The sequence below is a fragment of the Rattus norvegicus genome, chromosome 17 (genome assembly GCF_021556685.1).
Source record: "Rattus norvegicus strain SHRSP/BbbUtx chromosome 17, alternate assembly SHRSP_T2T, whole genome shotgun sequence".
NCBI lineage: Eukaryota > Metazoa > Chordata > Mammalia > Rodentia > Muridae > Rattus > Rattus norvegicus.
In genome coordinates this window covers 88,635,001-88,655,749 of record NC_141550.1, presented here as the reverse complement: position 1 = coordinate 88,655,749, position 20,749 = coordinate 88,635,001, and the positions used below count along the sequence as shown (strand labels likewise).

The 20,749-nt window shown below is 43.6% G+C and overlaps 1 protein-coding gene and 1 long non-coding RNA gene across 8 annotated transcripts in view; one reads left to right on the top strand and one right to left on the bottom strand.

Moving 5' to 3' along the window:
* Nucleotides 1-20,749, bottom strand: part of Armc3 (armadillo repeat containing 3) — a 103,509-nt gene that overhangs the window by 61,779 nt on the left and 20,981 nt on the right. For all 7 annotated transcript variants that reach the window (XM_087589621.1, XM_087589620.1, XM_087589623.1 and 4 more), the window contains 5 exon segments: nt 20,363-20,411; nt 12,024-12,141; nt 8,668-8,793; nt 2,846-2,914; nt 2,219-2,394 (listed from right to left, as the gene is read on the bottom strand). In XM_087589621.1, coding sequence (XP_087445747.1) covers nt 2,219-2,394; nt 2,846-2,914; nt 8,668-8,793; nt 12,024-12,141; nt 20,363-20,410 — 537 coding nt within the window. In that variant the 5' untranslated portion in view covers nt 20,411.
* The window catches only part of LOC100361451 (hypothetical), a 31,036-nt gene continuing 27,505 nt past the window's right edge, over nt 17,219-20,749 (top strand). The window contains exons 1-2 of the long non-coding RNA XR_015641916.1: nt 17,219-17,455; nt 18,370-18,549. This is a non-coding gene — a long non-coding RNA (hypothetical LOC100361451). The remainder of the gene's footprint in view (nt 17,456-18,369; nt 18,550-20,749) is intronic.

Sequence of the window (20,749 nt, the reverse complement as noted above, 5' to 3'; positions counted from 1 at the left end):
AAGAATACAACACAAGGCATCATGAGATTAAAACCACAAATCCATGGATAGAAAGTCTTAAGTTCACTGAGTGAGTTGGACAGATGTTAGTGGACAACTACAGACAGTACAAAAAGCCACCCAACAGACAAGCCTGTGAGCACATCTGCAAGAGGTTCTCCAGGCTGAGGTTAGCTTCGGGATTATCTCGATTGCATTAACTGATGTGAGAACACACATCTGAGTTGTCCGCAGGACCGCTCCCTCCATGGTGGGTCTTGGACAATACGAAATGGAGGATGTTAGCTGAGCATGGGAATTCATTGCTCTCTGCTTCCTGACTATGGATGTGATGTGACCGGAAGCTACAAGCGCCTGCTGTTTAATTCCCTGCCGCGGTGGAATACATACGAGAATTATGAGCCAGAAACAACACTTTCTCCCTTAAATTGCTTTTGTGAGGGTATTTTATCACGGCAATAGAAGAGTAAGCTGGGATAGTGAGGGAGAGGCTAGGGGATCAGGGATGGCAGAAACCAGAAAGCGGTTGGACATCCTCCAAGGATGCCTGTTTCAGGAGCCTGAGGACGCCATGTTGCCAGGATTCACCGGGGCTGAGAATGTTTTCTGAGCCTCTTTCCATCTCGCTGCCTAGAAACTGTCCCTCAACCAGTCATCTCCCCTTCCTCTAATGCTGACCCAAAGTTTACCAGGCAAATCTAGCTGCTGTTATGAAGCCTGAGCAGAAAAAAAAAAAAAAAAACCAGCAGGGATGGCTGGTAAGTCTCGCCTGTGGGTTGTGACCTTCTGTTCTGTGGATAAAGAAACCCTTTCATATTGCATATCAGATATCTACTTTATGATTCATAACGGTAGCAAAATTGAAGTTATGAAGGAGCAGTGGACATAATTTTACGATTGTGGGTCACAGCATTAGGAAGGTTGAGAACCACTGCTCTAAACTGACCTGTTGTGGGTAAGGACAGGACACAGGCAACGGCATGGGGGTGCAGGAGGGAGGACAGGAGCTGCTCTCTACTATACAGGAACGCATCCCGAGGAGAGGGCACTTTGCTGCTGGGAATAATGAATTGCACTGAGCAGACTCAGGTGTTAGAGTTTCAGCAGTGAATGGTCTGAGACTTCGGCCATTGGCTGCCCAATTCTCTGAGTCCTTCAGGACTGCCTCGGTGGCTTGTTTCCGAGAATGAGAACTTCTGGTGTTATGGCATCAGTGATGTGAGAGGTTGGAACACTATAGGCCCACAGCCTGACTACCTTACCTTATGTTGGTTGAGGCCCCTTGAACAGTCAAACCTTGCTCACCCCTGTGTCAGAACTAACAGGCTAATAGATAAAAGTATTTTGGAGTCTATTACTCTAGCATACTGTAGGTTCCTGCCAACCCAAAGACTGCCCCAGTTACCCTCTGCGATCCGTAGGGGAGATTTCCCCTATCCTGCTGTAACTGCATCTATGGCTGACCCACCAGCGTGTTTTAAGCATGCTTTGGTTTGAGATTTTCCTTAGTCTGCTTCCTAGGAAACCTCATGAACCTGCTTCCACCTGGGGATACGGGGCTCCCTACTTTTCAAGCCAAGGTTACTCAGGTTTGGTTTTGGAATATGCTTCCTCATTTCCTTTGAGGTGAGAGCTATGTTCTTTCTGTGTGTGTGTGTGTGTGTGTGTGTGTGTGTGTGTGTGTGTGTGTTGTTCCTTCCCAGATTTGACAAGAATTGTACATATCCCATTTCAAAATAAGCTCAGTGGATTCAGACGAATCCCACCTTAATTTTCAAGCCATTCTGTTCTTTTCAAACTGAAATATGTTTCTTTTCCTGTGGCAGACAATTACTTATAAAATGGGAAAATTAAAAGACATCTACTTGAAGTTTCTTTTTTTTCTTTTTCTGAGTGACTAATACTAAATGTGTTGAGAACAACCATGCCGCAACTGGTGAGTCTTAAAAATCTCTTCCTCTTTAAAGGGGAAGGTAAATTCCATAATGGGCTTCTGAGGTTACTTCATGAAGGTGCTGGGAACTGGTCCTGGTTCCACTGGAAGAGAAGCCAGGGCTCTTGACCTCAGATCCGTCTCTCCAGCCCCATCCCTTACAGTTGGCTTTTGCCCAAACATTGTGTCTTAACGATGTCGAGGCTAAATCTCAGAGCCTCCTGCATTCAGCCTTTAGCACCAAGTTGTAGTGACATCAAAGCATGGTTTAGAAGTTCGCCTTACCTGTACCAAGTTGTAGATGCATTCGATAGAATTCTTCTTCACATCCGGGTCTGGGCTGCTCAGCAGTCTGATAAGTGGCTCCAGTCCGCCGTGCTCAAATATCTGTACTTTCCCCGTGTACTCCACGGACATGTTCGCGAGACAAAGACTAGCAAACTCATGGATGACCACTTCCTCTGTACGTCACAGGTAAAGGAGACAACCAGTTAGCTGTTTGCAGGAGGTCCACGTTACGGTCAGCTTTGAAGGGTGTAATGTGACATGCACTTGTGACCCTAACCATTTGTCAGGAAGGGCAGGATGTTCTCGTGCTACAGTGCAGTGGGATACAGCGCAGTGAGAAAGCGCTCTCTGAACATAAGCGAATCTCTGAACTCAATTTTAGTAACGTACACACGTGCGTGTGTGCGCACGCTCACACAGGCAGAGAAGGGGGGGTTGAAAAACAAAGTTCAAAAGTCTTGTTCACACCCCACTTTCTGGAAAAGTGCAGACTGAGCTATGATCTGTAAGATTATAAGGACAATTCACAGCTAATGGCTCTTAAGTTCTTTCCGATGTGTAGTTTAGTAAAATGTAAAAAGAAATCAGTTTCATTTTGGAAATAAACGTAGGATGCAAAGTTACCTTCTGGGGAGAGCTGAGCAATCACAGAACTCATAACTTCTAACTCTCTCAGTAGCTTTTTAACATCACCTGCAAAGGAAGAGACAAAATATGGATGTTTATTAAAGTAATAATGGTGATGCCTTTAAAGCATTTCCTTAGGAGACAGATGTTTCTACCTAACTTCATGGATAAAAATGTTGAGGTTTAAATGCGCAATAAAGAGGTGGCAGGTTTCATACTCTCGTTGGCTTACACGGCTTGGACACCATCCAGCCTCGGCCTCTCCATGAACACTAAACATGGTACCAGCAGAAGTGCCAGCTACGCCTAGAACACACCAGTCAGGCTGACTTACAATGTGCTACACTTGATTATTATATAAATTCTGTTTTGAAAATCTGATGTCTGAGTGCTATGTTACATCATTTCCTTCCTTTCTCTCTCTCCAACTCCTCTCATATCTCCACTCTCTCTCCGTGTGTGTATGTGTGTGTGTGTGTGTGTCTGTGTCTGTGTGTCTGTGTGTCTGTCTGTGTGTCTGTGTGTGTGTATGTGTGTGTGTGTCTGTGTCTGTGTGTCTGTGTCTGTCTGTGTGTCTGTGTGTCTGTGTCTGTGTGTCTGTGTGTCTGTGTGTGTGTCTGTGTGTGTGTGTGTCTGTGGGTGTGTGTCTGTGTGTCTGTGTGTCTGTGTCTCTGTGTCTCTGTGTCTGTGTGTCTCTGTGTCTGTGTGTGTGTGTCTGTGTGTCTCTATGTCTGTGTGTGGCTGTGTCTGTGTGTGGCTGTGTCTGTGTGTGTGTGTGTGTCTATCTGTGTGTGTGTGTCTGTGTGTACAATTTACCATCACTCACATGTACACACATGTTTAGAGCTGACTACTTGGAATTGCATAACTATCAAGCTTGTCCCTGGAGAAAACTGATTCATCCTCTCTCCTTGGCTCTCCATCTAAGGATGGAGCTCTGTGATTTCCCCCGTCCACACTGGCACATTAACTGTTGTCATTCTGCAAGGTCTTGTTTAGGAAGCCATATTGTGGAGATTCCATCAGAGCCACTTCGCTGTCCTGTCTGTGAGATCGTATTTTACCACAGGTGTCCTGGTCCCCTGGCTCTTTCTCAGTTTGTCTAGAGGCGTAGCCTACGCTGTGGGGGTAACAGACAGAGATGGGCACCAGTGGCCGCTTAGCCCCTCCATTTTGAGATTGTTTATGCGTTTAATTTTCATTAGCTTGTACAGAATGCAAACAATTATGTTAATGTATTTTAACTGATATATTCTGATTGCTTACATTCCGTTTATAGGAGATGTCAGAAGTACTTAGAAACGTATTGGCATTCGAAGTTCATGTCTGTATGGTCTCTGTTAAGCTAAGGCTAGCCAGATATCTCCCTGCTTCTTGCTGACTTAACTCCAGCTTTTTGTGGAAAAAGAAAGATGTTTCTGTTTTTCAGTTTTGCAGTTTCTCTGTCTGGTTCCTTCATCGGCAAGGAGAGATTAGCCCTGCTAGAACTGGAGGAACGGTCACTGAAGCGTGGGGGAATTCATCCTTCCTAATAGCTGAGCATCTTTTCCTGCGGAATTTGGAGGTGTGGCTTTTCTTCAATGTGTCAAAACTTCTGGTTTCTCTGTTTCTGTTGCAAGTGGCTGGAGGTCCAGCAAATGGACAGTAACCTTTGTCGGTGGCCAGGCAAGTGCGGTGTCCTGAGGTACTAGGCAATGGGAAGCAGAGGAAATCCTGAATGGTTGTGTGTTATTGATAAGATCCCCAATGCCTTATGGGACTTAACAAAATCTCCTCTGGGTCAGGCTCAGGAAACTGGCCAAAGCCTTCCTCTCATCCATGTGTGAATGTTGACAGCATTTACAGAAAGCATTGGCTGCAGCTTCCTAGCGAATGCTTCCCTACAAAGACCTCCTGTGAAACTGGCTTGCCCCTACTCCCTGCGCTGTACTTAATAAACCCACAGAGGTTCTGGACTCCTTGGGAGTATTTGCTGCCCTCCACCGCAGGAAGTACAGCTTGCCTGATCCCAGCCTTTCTATATGTATGTGTGTCTTACTTAGGACTCTATTGCTGTGAAGAGACACCATGACCACGGTGCCTCTTTTAAAGGAAAACATTTCACTGGGCCTGTCGTACAGTTTAGTGCATTATCATCATGGCAGGAAGCATGATGGCATGCAAGCAGATGGGATTAGAGAGGAGGGTGAGAGTTCTGGATTTGGTTCCGAAGGCATCAGGAAGAGACAGTCAGCCACTAGGCCTGGCTTAAGCATCTGAGACCTCCAAGCCCCCAGTGACACACTTCCTCCAGTAAGACCACACCTACTTTAACAAGCCACACCTCCTTAAGTGCCACTCTCTATGGGCGTATAGGTGGCATTTTTATTCAAACCACCACGTCTGTCATTTCTTCAGCCCATCATAGACTCAGTCAGTTTTCTGGGCCCCAGCTATGATCGATACAGCAGAAGATGTCATTTATGGGCCAACAGCAGGTTCTAACAATGCATTTTCTCCACTGATTGACAGGTAACAGCCTCGGCAGGAACTTAGACCACTGCAAGGTTTGGGAAACCAAATTCCATGCGTCTTTGGCAAGTGTTCTGGTGCCAGTCTGTATGCTTCAGAACAGTTTTTGGGACAACTGTACCAAAAGTTCCTTAGTTCTCTGTGCTGTAAAAAAAACCTATTTATGATTTCTGGTATTTTTAGATATCCAAGCATTTTCCCCATATATATATAAAAATCATCCTTGTGCATTCGCACACTTCAGAACTCCTCGGGGTGTCCCTGGCGGTAGATGAGCCCTGTTGGCGCCTGCACACTCTCCAGTTGCTTTCTCTCTGTGTGGTTGGCAGTCACACGAAAAGCCCGTAGCTGCATATTCCTTGTGGCCTTAGGTTGATGCCAAACCTTAGTTTGTCCAACCAAGCTATCGGTCTTCACCGGGTAGTCTCATGCCGAGAGATACAGAGCAAGTGACCAGAGCTGTGCAGGAACCGCTCAGCAGGTCCCTCCCACTGCTGACCCACTGCCCCCTGCTTGACGGATGCTTCTAGTTCACTTCAGCGCTGTGAACGGGTGACTTAGTTGATGGATTTATTATTCTGCTTTGACACTGGATTGTTCAAAAAGTGTTTACTCTCTCTCTCTTTTTTTCCCCTTGCAGTTAAATCAGCAAAAACTAGCAGGCAAGCTGCTCAGGAGGCTGTATCAGTCTCTGTTCCTCCTCTTTCAACTGTGCATTTTTCTCCACTACGGCAACTGCATGGGAGTTCTAACCTTGCTGGGGCAGGGTGAACCATGTCTGACTAAGCAGGGGCGCAGGAGGACGGCACTTACGTTTTCTGGTTGAGGCATATCTGTCAGCGACTTTAATACCTGTTCTAACCTCATCAGATCTGTTTTGATTGCATTAACATTTTGGACAGCGCCCCACTTTGCAGTCCCAGTTGGGCTAGAATCCATTACGGTGGCCAGGCCAAACTCACTGCAATGTTTCTGCCTCTGCCTCCCCTGTACTGACATTACAAGTGGGCATCACTCTGTCAGGCTTGACTACTTTATCAACCACTATATGCTGGTTTTACCACCTAATTCATTCTTGACCTTCCACCTGTTTACAGCGCCATCTATCTGGGGTGGCTCTGAGTGACCCACGGTGCTGAAGGTTTCTGAGGTTGCCTGACACCTGACGTGGGCTTTCTGGTGAACGCTCTGGAGCTGATGACGATCACTGCATCTGCTGTGCTCTCAACGAATTAAACATATACTGGCAAGACAAAGAAGGGGTGACAGCTGCGTTTGGGCTGAAAAAGAAGGTTCAGTAAAGCAATTTCAGTGTCGATTTGAATCACCTTAGTTTGGCACACAGCTCAGTAACTTCCAGAAGAGGAGGATGGGGGAGGAGGAGGAAGTGGAAAAGGAAGAAGGGAAAGAAAAGGCAGGAAAGGGAAAGAAGGAAAAGAGGAAGGGAAATGGGGAGGGGAAGGAGGAGGAGAAACAGAAAAAGGAGGGCTGGGAAGGAGGTTGTGAAGAGGAACTCTGTCTCTCACAGGAAGTTCCTGCAGCCAGAATTCTGGTGGAACATAATTCATCCACTGTGAGCACAGTTGCTCCCTGAGTGTGAAAGCTGCAGGAAGGCTCTCGTTTCTAAGGAACATGCAGAAGATGCTGTGACTGGGCAATGTGGAGGTGTGATCCTTTACAGATTAGCCTGGAGGCGACTCCTTAGGGTCCAGGGGCTGCTTGTTCACCTCTATCCAAGTGTTCTAGGACACGTGTAGGAAGTGGAGTCATAGCCATGAAAATGCAGATTCTTCCAAGAAAAGGAGACTTGGCCCAGCTGCCAGGAATGCCGTGTGTTGGCCACATCATCAAATAACAAAGCAATTAATTCAAATAATGGCTTTTTAAATCATCTAATCCATGGGATCATTATACCATCGTAAGTCATCACACCCAATATGTATTCGGGATCTGTCTGTCATTCTTAATCATTAATTAGAGCAGAGATCCAGGTCCCCACTGGAGCCCTGAAGGCAGCAGCACTCTCCTCACTGATCAAATTGGTATCCTGTGTCCTCGGAGCACTTATCAAATCCCGCCTATAGGGAGGTCCCAGAGAACCCCTCTCCTAACACACACAAGTGAAAGTATTTGTTTAAAATTTCTTATTTTTTTCTAATTGTGTGTATGTCTGTTTGTCTGTCTGTCTATGTGTCCATGTACAAGAGAGGACCAAGTCCATAGATCTTCCTTCTTCTAGAGTCATAAGGCATTATGAACCACCTAGTGTGGGTGCCAGAAACCAAATCCGGTCCTCTGCAGAGCTGCATGCACTCAACTACTGAGCCATCCCCACTAGAAACCCATAAATGTGACTTATATTTCCTGAGCTAAGAATTTTCCCCAACAGTTTGGAGAATCTCTCAAGAAACCTTATATGTTGGATGATAGATGAATGAACAAGTATGAGAAATAAAAAACAAAACAAAAAATGTCATTGAAAAATCTAAATATCTGTGCATAACAGAAAAACTGCTGGTTAGGGACAGGAAGAGAAAAATGCATGCTGTACCTGGAGAGGCCATGGCAACGGACGAAGGGGTGAAATCAGCCACATTCTGTAGCTGGGAGACTCAGGTGTATGTCTGGCTACCCTGGTTCCACAATTCATTCTCCCTTAAGAGTATCGTTGACGCTTTTTGCAGTTGAAAAGTGGTTGGCTCAAAATATTTTCAAAGCTTTTTCCTAAGTTACAAAGTTTGTGATTCAAAAGCTACCCTGAAACAGAGGAGTGACTTATGCCTGAACATATGCATCCTGTTCACAGTCAGGACTGTCGCTGCTCACGTGGCTACGCCACACTGCAGTTCTAAAGCCAGAAGATCACTTTAGCTAATACTATAATGCCACACTTCTAAATATATAAAAATATTAGAATCAAATAATAGGTCTGATTCAAGAGTAAATACAACTATTTTTTTAATAGAGCCAGTTATAAAAAGACGGTTTCTCAAAACATTGCTGTGGGTTTCATCCACTAGGAAATGGATATGAAGCCTTAACTGATGTGTATAGGGGCCTATGCAAGCACCTGTAATTCCAGCTCCGGGAGCTCCAGCGCCCTCTCCTAGCCTTCACGGGCACTCGCACTCACATGCGGATACACACACATTCAGCAAACACATTTTTTTAAAAATATGAAATCATTAGTTACGCTGCACACGCCCCTTTTTGCTGATATTAAAGTAAGCTTAAATAAAATTTAGGCAGATCCCTTAAACTTAAACTGGAAAGAAGTAGGCTGCTTGTTTCGAAACATTTTTACTCACTGTTAGAAGCCAGAATACCAAAGATCATCATGGCGTTTCTTCTTACAATTTTGTCTTCGTGGGTGAGCAGTTTGGTCAAAGGTTCCACAGCTCCAAGTTCAAGGAGAGTTGCTTTATTCTCCTCACCTAGCACCACAGGTAAAACAAGACCTTGCATGAATGCCTTCCAGCTCCCCTCCCCCAGGACGGGGTTGGGGGGTTGACCTCTGCTTCTCTGCTCTCTTGTTTGCCCTTTACCCTCTTCATTTTCCCTCAGAAAAAGCCTGCAGTCTCCAGCACCCCGTGTATCCACTCCTCTCTCTTCCCCTGATGTTCACAGGCCCATCCTCAGCTCTGAAATCACAATAGGCCAGCTCAGGAAGGTGTCCTAATAGGTCACGACATCCCAGAAACCCTTATGTTTCTCTGTCTGTAAAATTCGTACTTTTAAAAAAAATTTATTTTATGTGCATAGGTGTTTTGCTGCATATATGTCTGTGCACTCTGTGTGTGTGTGTGTGTGTGTGTGTGTGTGTGTGTGTGTGTATGCACATAAGAGGGCACAAACCTTGGAATTAGAGTTAGAGTCAGTGATAAATGACCAGATGTGTGTGCTGGGAAGTGAACCGAGGTCCTCTGTAACTGCAACAAGTGCTCTTGACTGCTGAGCCATCTCTCTAGCCCCTAGATCATGCGTCTGTCCATTTTAAAGAATGATGTATTAGTTTCTTATACGGTACTTTGACTCCACAAAGTCTGTGTCTGAAAACAGTGAGGTTTTTATCTTGGGGTAGAAACAGCAGAAGTCTGAAATAGACGTCCACAGGTAAAAGCAAAGCAGATGGCAAGGGGATCTATGTTTCTTCTGAGAGTTCTGTGAGGGGAAACACTTCCTCTCCTTGGCCTGTCTTGGAGGTGGGGTGAGAATGGAACCCAGGAAAGTTAAGCAAATGCCAACCCACTGAACTGTACTTCTGTCTGTCCTGTGTCTTCTCAGCAGTCCGTGGCTTGTGGGCATCTTCCACCCTCAAAGTCACCAACCACATATTCTGGCCTGTTTGCCCACCACATCTCTCCTGATGGGCCTCCTGCCCACTCCTTTCAGCAATCAAGATCTCCGACTGTGTTGTGCTCTCCTAGAGATCATCTCACCTCAAGGACGGCTGATTAGCAGCTTTTATGCCTGTAATCTGATTTCTCCTAGCCAGGCTACGACATATATTTACAGTTTCTGAAGGTCTCGGGTCGATATTTTTTATGTCATTTCTGCCTATCTCATAGGGTAGGATTCCTAGACTAATTCTTCAAAGTTAAACAAATCACGGGGTCTTGGCATGAAACTCAGTTGTGGGATTTAACTTGCTGGTGCTTCCTTTACAAATTCCATACTCACGCTCAAGAGGCAAACAGAGCTGAAGGGAGGCTGCTTTCTCTTTACCAGCTCATGGCTTCCGCTAGCTCTTTATAATTGTTTTCTGTTCCCTTCATTTCTTTTTCTGATATTGGTATGTTTACTACTGACGTTGGGTTTGATTTTTCTTTACCATTGCCCTTTCTTAAAAAGGAGGCTGAATCTACTGGTTTGAAACTTTTAAAAAATTACGTGTGTGCACGCATGTGCGTGTGTGCGTGTGTGTCTGTGTGTGTGTGTGTATCTGTGTGTGTGTATGGGCGTGTGTGTCTGTGTGTGTGTGTGTGCACGTGTGTGTGTGTACGTGTGTGTGTGTGTGTGTGTTTTGCATTAGAGAATATGTTCATGGATAGAGGTCAGTCATGTGGCTTTTACATGAGCCTTGGTATCCGAATTGGGTCAGCATTTTAGCCACCCTGACCTAAACCTTGCTTTCTAACATGGTGAGATAGATTTTTATCGAAACGCTCATTTTACAGCATTCCTCAAAGTTTTACAGGTTAATTTCTACTTTTATCCCTGTTTTCTTACACTCACGAGCTGCATAGGAGGTGCTGCGTGCGTGCGAGAATAGTTGCTATTATTGACTTCTAAGTAATTCCCCCGAGGTATGGAGATGCACTTTGAATAGTTTAGAATCCCCTGAGATTTGTTTAGTGTTGTTTTGTGCCCCAGAGTGCAGTTTACGGAGGTGAGCATTCTGTAAGTTAGTCCTGAGAAAGAATGTTCACTCCAGACTTAGTCTGTCAGTACAGATTAAATTTATTATATTGATGGTCAAATCTTCCATACTTTCAGACTTAGAGTCTATTCTTTCATTTATTGAGAGGAAGCTCCTGAGTCCTCTCTCTAGGGGACAGCTGCAAATGCTTATCTTTCCTCCAAATACCAGCTTTATGCATTTGGAGCGGCCTCTGTTCGGTCCATGGTTATGGGAGATTTTCTGCAGCCTTTAAATTATTTGACCTCTTTATCATAATGGAATGACCTCTGGCTCCTTTGACTGTTTATTTTTCTTATATAATATAATCACTCCGTGTTTATAGTGACTGGTCCTTTTGTGAGATATCTTTTTACTTTTTTTGTTTGTTTGTTTGTTTGTTTGTTTTTTGTTTTTATCCGCACCGTAAGCTAAGGATCTTTCTTGAAGGCAGCATACAGTTTGGGTTTGACTTTTTAATTGAACGCAACAATCTCTCCCTGCTGACCATTTAAATTTTATTTGAATGGAATTTTATTCGGCTGTAAAGGGAGATGAAGTTACAAAATTAGCACAAACATAGGTGGTGAAGCCAAGGAAACTGAGAGGCCAATGAACCTGGGCCAATGGGGGCTGTGAGGGGAGGGGCGTGGAGGCCGATAGAACAAAGTGGAGAATACTGGGGGGTGAGAGTGCCCTGCGGGGAAGGGGGCAGGGAGGTAGGGGTGGGGAGGCCTCCAGTTTAACTTTTATATCAACATTGTGCCCTGTTTGTTTAATACTCTGGGTTATGATCCAATGTAAGCTCATCTAACCGCTCCTTTTGCTTCTGCGGCATTTATTCTTATCAGTGGATTGGATGAATGATCATCTGGCATATATACTATATATGTGGTAGCATGTAGAAACTGTATATATACTATACATGTGGTAGCATGTAGAAACTGTATATATACTGTGTATATGGTACTATGTAGAAACTGTATATATACTGTGTATATGGTACTATGTAGAAACTGTATATATACTGTGTATATGGTACTATGTGGAAACTGTATATACTCTATGTGGTACTATGTGGAAACTGTATATATACTATATGTGGTACTATGTAGAAACTGTATATATACTCTATATATGGTACTATGTAGAAACTGTATATATACTCTATACATGGTAGCATGTAGAAACTGTATATATACTGTACATGGGATACTATGTAGAAATGAGGTAGAAAGGAAAATGGCAAAAAACAAACGAACAAACCTTTCAAAGCAAACTTATAGATGGCCTCACAGGCTTTGGCTAAGATGTCTTCCTCCGGAGATTTGAGCATCAGCACCACAGTGGCCGCCTTTTTGCTTTCAATTGTGAGTGGGTCAAACTGAAATATAAAAACAGGAAAGTCATCAGGTTCTCCTAAATGCCACATCAAAATGAACACTGGCTTACATTTTAAGGAGGCCACAATCTTGCAAAAGGATGTGGTCGCTGCCCAGTAGGTGCACTGCAAAGTTCCTATTTGAAAAAGAAATCACCGGGGATGGAGAGATGGCTCAGTGGTTAATGGCCTGGCTGCTCTTCCAGAGGACCTGGGCTCAGTTTCCAGCACCCTCATAGTGGCTTACAGCGTCTTTAACTCCAGTTTTCAGGGCATCTGATGTTTTCTTCTGGCCTCTGGGGGCGCTGCGTGTTTGTGGTGCAGACGGACATGTAGGTAAAACACCTATACACATGAGGTAAATCTGAAGAAAAAGTCTTAAAATCCACGGACAGAGGAACAACGTTCAGCACTGACAGCCCTCTGATTCTTAGAAAAGAGTGGAAGGGGAACAAAGGTTTTTATTTACAGATCCAGTTTCTCAATTTGTCTCAGACAAGTTGTGGAAGCCTCCAGAAGGCCAATTTCTTGTTCTGTGTCTAGCGAAGAGTACAGATCTGAAATGGTCAAGCCGGGGTAATGGTGAAGCACTTTGTAGCAGAATTTTCCCCCTCATTGATTAACTAATAAAGACAGGAAGCCAATCACTGGGGGAGAAGGAGGCAGGCCTTCCAGGTCTGGGAGAAGAAGAGGGGAGCCAGGAGAAAGGAAGGTCTTTTTGGACAGGGAGCAAGGCAGACATGATGTAGGGTGGTTAGCTCAGGTGGCAGAATTCACCGAGATCCGCCACCAGATTTCTAACATAGAACAGTTGGTGAATTTAGGATTCTAGATTCCAAGCCCAGTGATTGTTATCTGTTGGTTCTAAACTAAGATTGTCTGGTGTTTTCCATCTCGGGGTGATTCAGCTGAGAGTAATTTTGGAGCTCTGGAGAGACAGAGCCAGCTTTGGTGGGACAGGCTTTGGCAAGAGGGAATATGTGCCAGGTTGGGAACAGACCAGGACCACTGGCTGGTGCCCACCGGCGACGGAGTGGGTTGTGTGATATTACAAGTCACAGCTCTTAACCCAGTATCTAGCACATCCCGGATGCTCACTAAAATAAATATATTATTGTCATTCTAAGTCAACGCACAAGAATTTGGGCACATCTGGTGCTCTGTCCCAACAGTGAATATCTCCATTCCAATGATTGGGCTCTTATGGGACAGTCAGAATTACGTATGCAAAACGAGAACAAAGATGAGAGAACAGAAAAGTGTATATAACAACTACAGCCTTGAGTAGGTTCCAGAAAAGGACAATAGTGGCATAGCGTGGTGGAAATGTGTAGGACTCTGAGGCCTGCATCATGCTGAGTCTGGGCAATTTTTTTTTTTTTTTTTTTTTTGTAGCTAAAACAAGATAGACCAAACTCACAGCACCAGGGCTTTCTGAGGGCAGGAGCAAACACATCACTGTTCCCTTTCATTTCCAGAGACAAGTGAAGGAAGGAGTTCTTGTTCATGATAAAGGCAAATGGATATCCGGGAGTTATCTGGTTCTTTGGGTTGACATTCCCTATAGTACATCTCGTTACAGTTGGGAATAGAGGATGGCATCACTGTGTGAAACTGGAAGGCTAGAAAAGAGAGAGGAAGATGGACGACAGATGTAGTCAATCGCCTAGAAGGATGTAGCTGGAATTAAAAAGAAAAAAATCCCAGAGAGGAGAAAAGTCTGTTGAATTTTTTAAAAATATCAAATATCATATTCTTAATTGTCTGTATATGTGCACACTCACATGGGTGTGCACGTACATGCACATGTGCGCAGGTACACATGCACATACATGGGAGGTCAAAGGACAACTCACAGGAGTGGGCTTTCTTCTTCTGTCTTGTGGGTCCTGGGTGCTTGGTGGCATGCACTTTTACCTTTTTTATAGGACAATAGTGTCTCAACCTTGGTCCAGAGCTTCTGGATCTGAACACCCATGTAAAAAAATATTAGTACAGAAGTGACAGAGTGTAATGACCAGGTCTGGGTAGGCAGACACAGGAGGACCCCTGGGGACTTCTTGCCAAATCAATGCCCTACAGGCTCAGTGACAGACCCATCTCAAAAGATAAAGGTGAAGGGTGATTGGGAAAACACCTGGTGTTGCCTTCTGGCTGCCAAATGCATGAACAGCACATAGTCAGTCATCAGGACACACACACACACACACACACACACACACACACACAAACACACAAACTTATGACTTGATGGCAAGTGTGTGTTTAACATCACAAGAAAATGCCATGTTTTCCCAAAGTAGTTCTACTGTATGCAGCACAGTGTATCTGCTTTGTTGGGCTTTTCTTAATTCGTCTCTGCAATGCTTCTGAGGCTATTGATTTTTGGTAAAATTATTATGTTTATGTATTTTCTCTTTATGCAATGGAATAACCTCATTTCTTCATATTTGTAAAATTTTGTGTTAAGTGAATAGCATTGAACACCATTCTCTTTAAAAATGAATTTTTTTTTATAATTATGAAATCTCCATGTTCTCCCTTGATAAGTGTTTGTCCTATAACTACATTTGTTCAGTGCCTAGGCTCTTTCTTACAATTACTGTTTGCATGATACGTATGTCTGTCTTTACTCTTTACCTGTGTTATCCTTAAAGGTTTCTTGAGTCTTTTCTTTAGATTTGACCTTCTCTATTAATAAATCTAGTACAATTATTGATATGGTTGAGATTTATTGACCATCTTGCTATCTATCTCTATTCTCCCTAGTCTGTTCTTTTCCCTCCTTTTTTTGGTAACTGATTTTTTTTAGCTTCCTATTTTATTTCCTCTAATGGCTTATTGATTTTTTTCCTGATATGAGTCACATATACCTCTTTTATATTTTGCATCTTTAATTAGTTTTATTGACTACATTAACATCATGAAAACTGTATAGTTGATTGCATAGATTTTTTTTCCTTGGTTATTGGGATGGAGGGCCTTAAAGAATATTGGATTTTGCTCTGTCAAGTGCTTATCCCCCATCTGAATCAACTTTGTCAACTTCAAACCCTGTTCTAAACCTTGCTAAGACAAATCCAGTAGCACCTTTACCACAGGGAAAAGCTAGACATAGTAGAAAGGCACACACTTCTGGAAGTTCTACCTAATATTGTCCCAGAAATTCAATAAAACTCTCTTATCACAATCATGACTCCCAAACTTGTGTGGGCTTGAAAAGCCAATCCATCCATAGCTTTTTCATAGTTGGCCTATGCTGTCTGTGGTATAGGATTCCACCCAGACAGCTGAGGACGTAGTCTCCAGGGACCACTAACTAGACTTCTCTGCCATTGGCCTTTCTCTGAGCTATAGCTGCCAGTGAGAAGCTTGCAACCAAATCTCTCTTCTTTTGAAACAAAAGCCAGGCTTTCTCTGGATCCTGGTCACCCTCTGTGCTTCCTTCTCTTTTGTAGCAACGCCATGATGAAATGTTACCTTCCCCCTCTTTTCTACTGGCTGCATATATCCAAGCTCAACCCTCAGATAACCACTTCTAAGGCTACCACAGTGACCACCACACCACCTGCCATCCACCATTTCTTGATCATTTTATTTCACTTCTCTCCTTAATAACGTCAAAGCTATGGGACTCCGTGTTTTGGGGGCCTCCTGAGTTCAGTCTGCGGAGTTAAGGTGACTTATCTGGGCCCTGTCTTCTGAAATAAGGAAACCTAATCCCTCAACTGGCTTCAGGAGGTGCATTCTGCTACTGAAACCGCAGGAAAAGGGGTCCTGAGTATCTGTCCCACCTTTCCAAGGCTGCCTTACTGCCTATCATTGTCTGAGAATCACAGCTTTAGACATCCTGAGACTTCAAGAAGTTTCCATCATAACATTCCAGCTGCTTAATTCTTCCTACCATTCTACACGTAGAACGAACTTAACCCCTACTTCAGAGCTTTAATTTCCTAGTACAAGTCTTCCTCTTCTCTCTTTTTCTTCCCTCTTCCTCCCTTCCCCTCCCCCTTCTCCTCTCCCCCTTCCCCTCCTCCTCCCCTTCCTCCTCCCCCTTCTATCTTGGAGGTATGTATTCATTAGCGTGGGTCCAAGGGTTGACATTAAATGTCTTTCACTAATCATTATTGATCATTTCTACCTTTGTTTCCTCTTTTTTCCCCTCTCTTATTTTTTTGAAGTAGGTCTCTTCTTATGCCTGAAGTTCACCTGTTGGACTAGACTGGCCAGCCATTGATCTACCTGTCTCCCCCTCCTCCAGTGTCTGCCTCCAACCCAGTACTGGAGTTATATATGAGAGTTGCCATGTCCAACACTTATGTGGGTTCTGAGACTCTGAACTCAGGTCCTCATGCTTGTGAGCCATCGAATACTTAGTCATCTGTCATCTCTCCAGTTCCCCCCCCCCACTTTTTTTTTTTGAATAGTAGATTCCACAGTGTTGTCCAGATTGGCCTTGAACTCCCAAACTCAAGCAATCCTTCTCCTTCGGTTGCTGAAGTAGCTAAGTCAGACTGCACGGCACTAAATCTAAATTAGTAATTGAGTATTTTAAAGCTCGTCTTGTAAACGCGTGACTGACTTGTGAGAACGTTACTGTAACTGCGGTCTTCGAAGAGGTAGATTACATGAAGATCGGCTGGAACCAGAGTGATAAATAAACACGATTTACTCTCTCCTGGAGGTTTAGTCAGCATTCTGATATGAGACTGTGCCTTCCAGTCATCATTAGGAACCAGGCAGTATAGATTATGGGAAGCATAAAGGGAGATGGAGTCGTGAGAGCTACACTGGCAAGAGCGGTTCTGCTGTAGACACGCCAGTGTTTGGCAGACAGCAGAGGCACTTGGCGGGGCATTTGTTTCTCCTGCAGGGCCTACAGCATTATAGCAATTTTTATTTAAAAAGGTGCTGAGAATAAAGCGGTGACTGTAACAGAATGCCACACTACTAAATAAATAACGCCGAGTTGTAATCACGCGGCCCATCTGCTTCCCCACGAGGACGTCAGTCAGCGGCAAGCTTGTTGTGAAATCACAATGTCACGCTCTGTGCAAAATGAACGGTGCGCCAAGACTGCAGACAGAACCAAAGCAAGGAGAAGCATCCTGGCTGAGATCTACTTTGAAAGACCAGTCTGCTGAGAGACCAGAGGCTTACAGAGACAGTCTCCAATCTCTGTGAAGGAAACACGACCACGAGAAACCACCGTCTGTCAGAACCTCAGAGACTGTAATGTTCCTGCTTCTGCCTTTCCTACACGGCGCGCGCCGCCAAGCTTGCTTCCTTGGCTTTAGGGTCTCACTGTGGAGCGCAGGTTAGCCTTAAAGTAATGAGCCGCTTCCCTCAGGCTCTGGAGGGCTGACGTCTTAGGAATCCACCAGATTCCTGATTCACATGTGGCTCTGGGCGTACTTGGAGTGCAGCCTTGCACTCGGTGCTGTTCTAGGCACCTGAAGCTGTCTAATGCTCATTGTTGAGAATGGGAATTGCCCCGAGGTGGGTAATCACATCCTCCCAGTGCCGCATTGATGTCTGGGATGTACCCAATGCACAAATGCGCATAAGTGGGTGCTGCAGTGGGAATTCAAACCCAGGCAATGTGGTTTCACAGCCTATAGTCTCCGTCAGGCTTATCTGCTTTATACTTAGAGGGCACTTCCTGTTAGGTATTCATTCACCCAATCATTTCACAGGGACTCAGCATTTCCTTAAAGTACCACAATCAGCCATTTAGCCACATTTGAGGAAGAAGACAGTTGGATTGGTCATTCAAGACAACTTTCTCCGATGCTGTCTCCTTCATGAGAAAAGAATGTAGATCTACAGACTATGTCTGCATATATCAATATATCCCATACCAAGGAGAAGTTAGGAAAATGGGGAGATTCTATTTTAACCATATCAATACTCCTGCTGCCTCTATTAACCAACTTTAATTAATAGATCAACGGTGAAGGAAAAAAAGTCCTTGCTGGCTGTTTCTAAGGAATATACGCCAAGCAAATTACCATTAGTAAACTGAGAGAAGTTTGACTCTGTTTGATCTCTCTTTGTATCTGTCTCTCTTTGATACTTGGTTATTGCTTGCAATTTATAGAACAAACTTTAAAAGGATTTTTATTGCATTTGATTATTGTATGTTTCGGGGGTTCATGACACAATGTGTATATATGTAGGTTAGAGGGTGATTTGCAGGAGTCAGTAAATATCTGTTCTCTCCTTTCACAGTGTGATTCTTTGTATCAACCATGACCCTGAGAGTTGGAGGCAAGCATCTTTACCTGTTGAGCTATCTCACTGGCCCCCTAACAAACGTTTTACAGGCTTTGAAGAGGTAGACCATAAAATTAGCCCAAAGTTAGGATACTTGAATTGCGATAAACCTTTTGAAGTTCTAGAAGTTATCAGGTAAGACAAGGATTGGAGGGGCTGGAAAGATGGCTCAGTGCTACACGGAGAGTCCTTATTTCTGTGGTAGAGGAGCTGAGCTCAGTTCCCAGCAATCACATCAGGTAGCTCTCAACTGCCTGTAGTGCAGGGAGTCCAACATGCTGTGGTGTCCTTACAAGTTCCTGCATGTGCATGATGCAGAAACTCACACACATAAACAAGATAAACCTTTTAAGGAGGAGGGCTGGGGATAGTTTTATCGACATGAAATCCCTGGGGGAACAGTAAGAGATGAGGACCATTGGTGACTGTGTTAGGTGTCTTCAGTGGACTCTAAGCTTAGTGTGAACTAAGACAGGAAGACCTACATGCATTTGATTTTAGAGCCCTCGGGCTGCCTTTCTTAAGTCCTCCATGTATCTACAACACTTGGAGCACAGAGCACAGTGTCAGGCAGGCCTTGTAACCTTGTAGGACACTTATTAGACAGACCCTTTATTAACATTGTAGGAAGTGTGCCAAACAGATAGCTCTCTTGATTGCTAGTCCTTTGATTCTAATTTTAATTATGTCTGTTACTAAGTACTGTGTTCCTCAATTCCCTTAAAGGCACCAGCAGTGATATATGGGGGTAAGAAGAACCTTATGATTTAACGAGTTAAGAGGATCTGACACATGCTAGAAGTATGTCCAGAGGAAACAGCCTGAATGAGAAAAATGAGGGAACTCTGTCACAAACGCACACTGACTGCCTCTGCAAAGGTTTCCTGGATTAAGGCAGACAAAAACTTCTATAGCTTTTGCCATAACTGTATCATAAAGTATCAAATACCTTAGTAGTCACCTGTGTGTATGGGGGATGGTGGAGAGGAAAGCCCCGGCACTAACATATTATTTGCTGAATTATATGTCAAACACTGAGAACTTCATGTAATTTATTTTGGCTTAGTAATATTCCAAATGAGTTGGAGGGTGCTATTTCCTTTTTAAAGATAAAGAAAACTGAAATAGTTTGGCTAAATTTGTCAACTTGGTCAAAGTGATTCACACAGTCCATGAGGAACCGTACTGAGACAAAGCTTCTGACCTTTACTGTAACACTCTGATCCGGAGGGTAACTTTCTGCACACTTTCCGTTTTCTGCAAACTTGGAAACCCCTCGTTTCCATATGCATTCTGTTCGATGACAAACTCACCAGACGTGTGTTTTGAAATAAGACTCCAAATTCAAATTCATCAACAATCGTTTTCCCCTGAAACACAGTCTTTGAGTATTTATTCAAGTCAACTGATAAACCACGCATTTAGGAGAAAAGGGCATTCTGTAAGAGGCTCTGTTTATGCTTATTAGTATTTGAAAGAGAAGGAGTTGGTGACCCCAGACTACTTTCCAGCTGGAAAATACAATGCAAGCCATCTCATGTCCAAAACTATCAGCAAACACCATACACGATTTGTGGGAGATGTAGCATGACTTACTATTTTTGAAAATTCCCTTGGATGATTCATATCAACTAGAGGCCAGAGAATAGAAACTTGCAGTATTTAAAAGAACACAATGAAACTATGTATCCAGTAACCAGACTGTAAACACGCTATCTACACACTAGAAGAGCTGATAATCGCTGTCTAATTGTGCTAATTATGTAATGACAATGGTGTAAATGTTTGTTTATCTACTGTTAGGTTTCTCTGACTAATAACGTTAGTCAGACTTTGGACGTCTGCCACCATGTATTCATGTATACCATGGGACATGCCAAACTGTTGGAACAATTTATTTTTAAAACTGGTGGTTAAATTGTTGCTGATATTTGCACCAGAAACTTACCACATCCTTCGGGGGAGGTTCAACTTCCTTCTTTATTTTTTTACCCATCCTAGAAAAAAAAAGATGCAAAAAATAAGATTTGTACATCATAAATTGGTACATCTTCCATGATCTCAGTTAACCGTGTTCTTGGGAGGAGCATCATTTCTTCTTCATATTTTACCAACTAAAGTATGCAATTGGTGTAGGAATTATAGCATAGGTGTGAACTGTCTTATGTACGTCCCATTTGGAAGCTTCGATTTTCAAGGAACTTATTGGCAGGATTGTTGAACACTGGTGTTAGAGAGATTATATTTGTGACCTAACTTCTGATTAAAGGAGAAAAATCACAGGACGCTGACTTACAACTTGTGTGGTTGGTTGTTTGTTTTATGCAACTGTGTT